The sequence below is a fragment of the Andrographis paniculata genome, unplaced genomic scaffold (assembly GCF_009805555.1).
Source record: "Andrographis paniculata isolate CXL003 unplaced genomic scaffold, ASM980555v1 Contig55END, whole genome shotgun sequence".
Lineage (NCBI taxonomy): Eukaryota > Viridiplantae > Streptophyta > Magnoliopsida > Lamiales > Acanthaceae > Andrographis > Andrographis paniculata.
In genome coordinates, this window is record NW_026137590.1 from 572681 (window position 1) to 582485 (window position 9805).

The 9805-nt window shown below is 30.0% G+C and overlaps 2 protein-coding genes across 3 annotated transcripts; one reads left to right on the plus strand and one right to left on the minus strand.

The window, feature by feature from the left end:
- The first annotated feature begins 2116 nt into the window (after positions 1-2116).
- On the plus strand, positions 2117-7484 carry LOC127256237 (wax ester synthase/diacylglycerol acyltransferase 11-like). 2 transcript variants are annotated; one of them, XM_051282131.1, is made up of 7 exons: positions 2117-2335; positions 2409-3023; positions 4055-4121; positions 4444-4547; positions 5391-5606; positions 5776-5913; positions 7322-7484. In XM_051282131.1, the coding sequence occupies exons 1-7, from the start codon at positions 2135-2137 to the stop codon at positions 7481-7483; spliced, it is 1503 nt and encodes a 500-aa protein (XP_051138088.1). In that variant the 5' UTR covers positions 2117-2134; the 3' UTR covers position 7484. The 2 variants fall into 2 exon arrangements, with proteins under 2 accessions (XP_051138088.1, XP_051138089.1); XM_051282132.1 differs by lacking the exons at positions 5776-5913; positions 7322-7484 and having other exon boundaries at positions 5491-5558.
- Positions 7485-7555: 71 nt separating this feature from the next.
- On the minus strand, positions 7556-8789 carry LOC127256239 (GDSL esterase/lipase At4g10955-like). Its single transcript, XM_051282133.1, has 2 exons — positions 8667-8789; positions 7556-8596 (listed from the first exon to the last, which is right to left on the minus strand). The coding sequence occupies exons 1-2, from the start codon at positions 8726-8728 to the stop codon at positions 7621-7623; spliced, it is 1038 nt and encodes a 345-aa protein (XP_051138090.1). The 5' UTR covers positions 8729-8789; the 3' UTR covers positions 7556-7620.
- Positions 8790-9805: the final 1016 nt, after the last annotated feature.

The window sequence follows — 9805 nt, forward strand, 5'->3', positions numbered from 1 at the left end:
ACGTGGATTTTTTATTTTTATTTTTCATTTTTTAATTTTTTTAAAACTTATTTTTAATTTATTTTTAATTTTATTTGTATTTTTTATATTTTTTTATTTGGTCCAATTAAAAAAAAATTAAAAAATGAAAAAAATAATAATAAATCCACGTGTCCGCCAGGTATCGCTGACCTGACGGACACGTCACCTCCGGCGAGCCACGCGGGCGTCTCCGGCGCCGGAGGACTAAAACAGCAAAAAAATTTCACTTATGGGACTAATTTGCGATAAGCTCCACTTATGAGACTAAAATGATAAAGGAGTCCAGTTACGGAACTAAAAAATAGTTTATCCAAATTTTATATTAATTGAGGTTGAGGTATTTGTTAAAATTTGTTTTTATGAGATGTAGATACGTATAGGTTTGAATTTTTTTTTGAAGAAAGAATAATATAGTTATGGATGATAAAGTTTGATGGGGCTTATTAATTTGTCACACACAAAATGAGTGAATAGAAATGATAGATATATAGATGTCTATGCTTGATTTGTACTTATAAATTTTTAATTTAAATAGTAGTTTAATATAATATTTTTTATATAAAAAAAATTAATATGTTTTTATAGGATCATCGAATATTGCATAATAAAAAATGTTAAAAAATAAATAAATATAAGAACAAGTTTTAAGTCACCCAAAATAATTAAATGCGTTCATTGATTAATTCATTTACAATTCCCTCCCAAACATCCTTAGTTTTATTATTACACCAATGATAATAATAATAATGATAATAATACGAAGGGTAAATTATATAATACTCCCTTGTGTTTTAGTAAAAATGCACAAAACATCATCTGCTTTATTTATTGCGTGAAACCCCATTGTGTCAATGTAAAGTTTGCATGAAACACCATTCTTGTCTAAAACTGATATTTAGTTATAAATAAATACCTAAATTACGCAATTTTTATACAAATAAAAAACGCAAAATATCTTAAATAATTTTTTTGCATTAAATAAATAAATAAATAATTTATTAATCCTTCATTTTTATAGTTTTTGGAGACAAATTGTTGTCTGATTTTTATAAAAATTATGAAAATAAATGATTGATCAATTATTTATTTATTTATTATATTCATATAAAATTATTTAAGATATTTTACGTTTTTTATTTGTATAAAACTTATGTAATTTAGGTCTTTATTTCGAACCAAACATCAATTTTGGACAATGAGGGTGCTTCATACAAACTTTCCATTAACCCAAGGTGTTTCACGCAATAAATAAAACACAAAATATTTTGTGGATTTTTAGTAAAACAAAAAGATATCTTATATAATTTACTCTAATATGAAAACAACCCAAAAAAAGGGTTGTTTGGTTTTTATATTAAATCACATTTTCTATCATTTAATATATACGAATTTCAATATAAATATAGTAATTTTTTTACAAAATACTATAATACTATTAAATAGTATTTACATAAAAATTCAATAAAAAATTCAAACTCAAATAGAAACCAAAAGGACCCAAATCATTCAAAATATAAAACTATTTTATAATTGACAAAACAACATAAAATTCCCCTATGTAATTTTCTTGTGTTTTATATAGGAAACCATTAAAAAAATTGTGTAAGATTTTCTCATACTTTTTTTAAGTAATGCACAAATTCCTCTGAAAAAATAAATAAATATTATACAATATTTTCTAAAAACACGAAATTGTGTTTGTTTGTGGGTTTATATTTTTGAATAATAAAAAATTGAATTTAAATAATTATTTGATGTTATATAAATAGAAGTTGACGTGATTGAATGTCAAACAAATTTGTAGTATAATATAAAAAGATAATAATAATTATTTAATGTAATATTTCTTTTTAAAGATAAAAGAATTTAAATAGTAAAACTACAAAAGAATACAATCGAAGTTCTTTAAAAATTATTTTAAAAATATGGTGCAAACTATTTAAAGAAAAACAGTTACAATAAACAATTTTATCTATTCAAAAACACAAAAAAAGAACACAACCAAACACCCACAACCTAACATCGAATAGAATATCAATATATATGTGTGTATTAGATTGTAATAAATTAGTTAATTTAGAGAGAGAGAAAGAGATTGAGAGAGAGAGAGAACATGGGTAATGTCGAAGTACACGAAGAAGAAGAAGAAGAAGAAGAAGAGGCAGTAAGCCCCAGCAGCAGTTTGATGCAGCAACCAAAATTCAATCTCTACATCTTAGCATTAATGGGATTCCAAACCGCCATTGACGTCCCTCTCTTCAAGCTCTCTCTCTCCCAAACCCTAATTCACCATCCTCGTTTCTCCAGCCTCCTCGTACGGACACACATTCTGTATCTTTCTATTCAATTTAATTAATAATTAATTAATTAGGGTTTCAATTTTGCAGGTGAACAGCAACAATGGCGCCCGCCGCCGCATGCGCTGGAAGCGGGTCCGGGTCGACGTCGACAGCCACGTATTCGCCCCGGATTTGGATCCGGAAATGGACGGCCCAGATACGTTCGTCGAGGACTTCACCGCCGATCTCTCCAAAACTCCGATGGACCGGAAAAAGCCCCTCTGGGAAGTCTACATCCTCAACGTCCCCACCGCCGACGCCGCCGCCACCGCCGTCTTCAAGATCGACCACTCCGTCGGCGACGGCGCCTCCCTGATTTCCCTCGTCCTCGCCTGCTCCCGGAAGATCTCCGATCCGCAGGCGTTGCCGGAGATGCCGGTGCAGAAGAAGCCGCGGCCGCTCTCCGTCGCCGCCGCCGGATCTCCGGCGGGTCTCCGGTCGCCGGGGATTGTTAAGTGGGCCCTCCTGCTGACGTGGACCCTCCTTCTGACGATTTTTCACACGGTGGCCGACGGCGTCGCGATTTTGGCGACGGTGGCGTTTGTTAAGGATAAGAAAACTCCGATCAAAGGCTCCGCCGGCGTCGAGGCGTCGCCGAAGAGATTTGTTCACCGGATTGTTAGCCTCGACGATTTCAAGCTCGTTAAGACAGCCATGAACGTGGTACGTAATTACGATCAAATTAAAGTAAGCACATGGCAAAATTAAAGGAAGTAATTAATTTTAATAACTGTCTTATATTAAAAATGGTTTAATTTGAACATAATTTCATACTCCCTACTTATAAGACAATGTTCAAAACTTTTGAACAAATACATTTAAAAATATATATCTTTTTCATATTATTTGGGTATTTTTTATTTTACTTTATTTTATTATTATTTTTTATATGATGGTCTAAAGTTTTTTAGGTTAACCATATAAATTTTGAATTAAAATATAATTTATGTGCAAATGCATAGGGTCCATTAATGTCATTTATATAAATATATATTGAAAAGACAATGAATTCACTGTTACTTTGTTATAACACAATATATGATATGTTAAATACATAATGTATATTTTTATTATAAAGGCTGATTGGAATCAAATCAGAACTATGCTGATTTGATCCAATCAACACTCAATTCACATCAAATGTAAAAATAATGAGTATAATTTTTTTAAAAATATATTAATTATTTTATAAATATATTTTTAATAGACAAACTAAAGTAATAAATGAGCATGCTTTCACAATATCTTATAGCCGTCCCCTCCCACTAATAATTATTTATTATCAAAAGTTCAATTTAAGATCTCCACATCAGCTCCGACAAATCATGTCATAATATATTAGCGTTAGGCTCGAAATTGCTCGTTTAATAGTATTTTCTATGTCCTATATATACTGAAATATTTAGCTTTGATACGAGCATTTAAATGAATATTATTAAGTCTATAAATTGATAATTAAGTGAAATATATATAATATTTATTTATTTTTATTTAAATGATATGATAAGATAAAATATAATATTTACTATTTTATTTAAATAATATGATAAAATAAAATATAATTAATTATTTACCATTTTAAATATTTTGCATAATATATAAAAAATACAAAATTGAAAAATAATGCAAAGTACGTGGAGAGGGTAACTATTTCAACCATAATATTAATGATATTTAATTAATTGGATATGCAGAGCATCAATGACGTGGCACTTGCTGTGACAGAAGCTGGTGTTAGCCGTTATTTGAAGTCGAGATACGGTCAGTTTGAGTATCATCCATTATTTCAAAAAATAATATTTCATTACTAGTGCAAATATGTGTTTATTTGAATCGTGATGAGTTTTAATAAAAGTGAATAATAATGGTTATTTTTTTATATTAAAAAAAATACAAAATTATAATTATTTTTTATTTAAAAAAAATGAAAATATTTTATTTTTTATGATAATTTAAAAAAATATATATATAAATTTAAATGACCTAGTAAGTATAATTTTAAATTTAATATAAATAAATATTTAATTTGATATTTTTTAAAATAAAATATATAGTAATGTATACTGTGTGTGCATATGGATAGACAACGTGGATGAAAATGGTGCGTCGAAGAAGAAGTTCAATGTAAGAAATGGCCGGATGAGAATCGGCATAGCATTTAACCTCCGGCCACCGCCGACAATTCAGGTCATTTTAATTAATTTATTTAATTATTGAAAAAAAAAATATGATTTTTTTTTTATATTATATATTTATAAAAAAAATTTAACACTATTTGTTAATAGTAACTCTAAAAAATTTATCATCTTAAATAATATTGCATTATATACGTACTATTCTTAAAATTTTTAAAAAACTCGGAAATTTAAAAAATTGTTATTTAAACAAATATATATTCTTTTTCTTCCTTAATAAGCTATTACTTTTTTAAATTTTGATCCGTCCTATAACAAATTATATATATTTTTTTGAATTGTAATATTTATTTAACATTAAAAATATTTTAATATTGGCACGAGAATGAAGGAATAATAGTATTTAATTGAAAATAAGTATAAAGTAGAATATAAATAACTAAAATGCCCTTACTTTTTAAAGAATTTTAAAGAATATGTTAGAGTAATAATTAGGGGTAATATAAAAAAGTAAGAATAATTTTGTTATAAAGTGAGGACCACGGCTACTACATAAAGAAAAAAGATAATTATTTTGGGACGAATGAAAATAAAAAAACAAAACAAATATTAATATTATACTAATATTAAAAAAATATACGTATAAAAAGCAACTTAAGAATAAAATATTTTCATAACCTTTTTTTTTGGAACTCTATTAAGAGAATGTCACGTATTCAAATTAATTTGTTAGTTATCTTTGCGGAAAATTTTGTTGTTTATAAGGACTAAAATACAATAAAGATTAGTTATGAGATTTATTTCATAAATATTTAAAGTAAAAGACTAAGATAGTAATAAATTTTAATCTTTCTTCTTCATTTAAATAATATATATACTTATTTCTAAAAAGTAGGATTTGGCAAAAATAATAAAAAAGGAGAAGAAGTTAGATGGGAAATGGGGAAACCAAGTGGGGTTAGCACTAATCCCTCTAAACATGAATTTGCAAAAAGATCCCTTAAGTTGCTTAAATAGAGCAAAGGCCACAATGGAGAGAAGAAAGTTATCGCTCAGCCCCAAGCTGGTGTTCATCGTAATCAAGGCACTCGTAAAGCTCTTTGGAGCCGAGGTTAGTATGTGTAGTAAGATCAAGCACGTGCGTGCACGTGATGACTATATTCATTGGATTGGTAGGTAGGGTAGGGGTAGGGGTAGTTTGGGCAATTAATGTTCCACAATAGTAACTTACAATGAGATGGACGGCTGAGATTGATTGATGAAAAAATTTGCACTTTCAGACAGCGGCGGCGGTGACGAACAGAGTATTTCAAAACACAACGTTGGCGTTCTCAAATGTGGTGGGCCCACAAGAAGAAATATGTCTTTTCGGACACCACTTATCTTACATTGCGCCTACGGTTTATGGCTTTCCTCAGGTACCTATCAATTATTTATTTTCTCCGTCCAATTGAATTTGTCCATTATTTTTATTTTTTCTTATCTCATATAATTTATTTTTTTTTAAAAAATATAATTATATATTTTAATTACATTTTAAAATTCATAATATATAAAAAAAATTTATTTTAATTAAACTATTTAGTCATCATATTAATTTTAAATAATAATAATTTTTTACTAATATATTTTTTAATTACTTATTGATTACACGATACCTAAAACTCTGTGCCTAAGCTAAATGAGACAAATTAACTGAGACGGAGAAAATATGTTTTATATAAGTGCTAATATGTGGGTGTTCTTTGTTTGAAGCTTTGGATTTTGAATTAAAAGTAAAAACATAAATTAATTGAAATAATTGTATGTTGCGGTATAAATAAGTGTTGACGTGATAGTTTGAATATAAAATTAATTTTTAGTATAATATAAAAATTTAAAAATAAGTATTTGATTTTTTATATCTTTTAAGAAAAAAAAATTAATGAATAATAAAAATCGATAAAAATCTTTCAAATGAACACAACAAAAGAATTTATTCTATTTAATATTATTATATTGAAATTTTAAATTCATTTTATCATAGTATAGAGTCATAATATGGTATGAATTTTGATTAGATTTTGAAATATTGTTTCGAGAGAAAATGTTAATATATCCATATTAGAAAAGATGTTGGAATTTCTTTGGTTTATAAGAGTGTATGATTACTTAATATCAATTAATTTTAATTTAAAATTTTAGATTTTTTCTCAACAATAAAATCTGTTTCATAAAAAGATTTTGATCGTATTTTATTATAATTTTGTTCAAAAATATAAAATCAAATACTTATACTAAAAAAATTATTCAAAATATAATATCAATATCTATTACTCCAACATTGTATGTCCGGATACACAGATAAATATAATTAGTAGATAATTAATAATGTATTAGTAAAAATAATTATAAATTAAAATTAAGATAACTAATTATTTTAATTAAAATTAAAAAAAAATTAAAATAAGATTAAAGTATGTAATCAATTTTTGAAAAAAAAAAAGTGACATGAAATGTGAGACGGACAGAACCGACAATGTGGACATAGTAGATGAGACGGGGGAAGTAATATATATAGAATTATTCAAAAATTATTTTTTAATTATTTAAAACTCAAACTTAAAATTTAATCTTTCAACCAAACATGCCAATAATGTGTTTATGGTTTGGAATATTCATTCATGTCACGCAAATTCTATAGAATTTTGTCTAATATTTTAAAAAATACGAGTAAGCATTGGTCACTATAATTTTAAAGTTATAAAAATCAATATTATTATTATTATTATTATTATTATTATTATTATTATTATTATTATTATTATTATTATTATTTTGTTTCAGGCATTGTTGATTCACTACCAAAGCTACAGCAACAAGCTTGTGATTGCCTTAGCCGCCGACGAGAAGCTCATCCCAAACCCGCATTGCCTTTGCGACCATTTACAAGAATCGTTACAAAACCTCAAAGAGGCCGTAATCAAAAGAGGCCTCGTACTAGTCTAGTCTAGTACCTTCACCCCACCCACAACACTACTTACCTACTACAATTAATTAATTATTAATTTGTAATAATAATAATAATAATAATAATACCAAAATAATTAAATAAACAACAATAAATTACATTAATGAAAATCGACTCAATTTTTTATTTGGTACAATTTATACTTCAACTCCAAATCAGGCTTCCACCATTGATGAATCCCATGAGCTTCCCTGAAATTCTCAGACCGGCTGCAGTGAACCGTCAAGTAACCGGACGGGATCAGGCGAACCGGCTCCGAGTCTTTCCCCCGAACCGCCGAGATAATGCTGCCGACCGAATGCTTCGTCGCCAACCGCCCAATTTTTCCGGCGCCGATCGATTCCATCTTTTCCCGGTGCTCGAAATATCCGATGTATTCCGAAGAAACCGTGTCCGATTGGTTCACGAACAGGTAAGGAATCCACGTACTCAGAGCCGCAAACGTGTCGGAATCCTTATTTCCGGCGGCGGCGGCGCCGCTTTTGGCGGCGATCGCCAGACCGGCGGTCAGGACGCTATTGGCGAACCGGAGGCCGGTTTTCAGCTTCTCGTTTTTAATCGGGAGCGAGGCGAAGGGCGGGTTGAAGAGGTACGATTCCAGGTGGACCGGCGCCGGCGCCACCGCGAAATTCCGGCCGATCAGCAGCGCCAGGGATGAGCCGAGGGAATGCCCCGTCAGCCAGACGGCGGCGGACATGGAAGCGACGCCGGAAACGTGTTCCAGGGCGATTTGGAAGCGGCGGCTCTGGTGGAGGTTGCTGAGCATACACTGGATGTTTGTTTTGAAATCCTCCGTCCGGCCGCCGGACTTTCCGGCACTGCCGCGGAAGGCCACCACGTGGTGCGGCGGATGGCCGCCGGAGCCTCCGTGGTGCGGTGGCGGGTACGGTGGGGTAAAGGTGTAGACGGCGCCGAAGTAGGACTGGTCATCGTCGACGATGATTTGGGTGAGCTGGAAATTGAAGGCTTCCCACCACGGCGTCGCCATGGCGGCGCCGGGGCCCTGGCGGCGGTGGCGGCGGTCGTTTTCGAGCACGTATACTCCCTGGACGAGACACGCCGCCACAGATCTCCGGTGGTTCGAATTGCTCCTGCCGATGACAAATCATATGCACTGTTTAGGAATAATTTAATTTAATTTTTTTTTTATAATTTATTTACCAGTCGACGACGGTGAGGTGTGTTGGCCCCGACAGGAAGTAATTATCGGTTTCCGACGACATTATCCGATCGGAGCTCTAAGCGTTGACAATTAATAGAGTCAAAATTATCCGGATTTAGAAGCTGGGTATCCTCTTTATCGGTAAGGGAAGGGAATATATATATACAGTTGGGCAAATTTGTCGTGGGGGAATATGGGGTTGACTTTAAGAAACGACAACAAAGAAAGTCAACGAAAATGGTAATTAGGGAGACATTTGGGTAATAAAGAGCGTAAGTTGCAATAAATTATTATTAGTTGAATTGTTCAACCAAAAAACATAAAAAAGGATTCAAATGTTGATAAATCATAATCAGCACATGAAAAGCTTTTCAGCAGTATAATTATTTTTATTAAAATTTAAAAATATATATTTTTTAAATAAAACATACGAAATTAATAAAAATAGGTAATTTGAGTTCAGACTGGCAAAAATATTATATATAAAATGATAAATTATATAACACATTCTTGTATTTTACTAAAAATATACAAAATACTTTGTGTCTTATTTATTACGTAAAACTTCTTTGTGTTAATAGAAAGTTTGTATGAAACATCATTTTTGTCTAAAACTAATGTTTGGTTCGAAATAAAGACCTAAATTACGTAAATTTAATACAAATAAAAAACATAAAGTATTTTAAATAATTTTTTTTGAATAAAATAAATAAATAAATAATCTATTAATCCTTCATTTTATAGTTTTTGGAGACAAATTATATAAAATTATTTATTTATTTATTTTATTCAAAAAAATTATTTAAAATATTTTACGTTTTTTATTTGTATAAAATTTACGTAATTTAGGTATTTATTTTTAACCAAACATCACTTTTGGACAAAAAGGGTATTTCATGTAAATTTTTCATTAACATAAAAGGGTTTTACGTAATAAATAAAATACAAAGTATTTTGTACATTTTTAATAAAATACAAGGATATGTTATATAATTTACCCATAATAAAATCACGTATAATTATTAATTAGCCACTGAAAGTCAACTGAACGCTGTCTAGCACTTGATCTTCACACCAACTCCGCGGTTTACTCTCGACTTTGTATTCAAATAAATAAATACGGTATGATTATTGAATC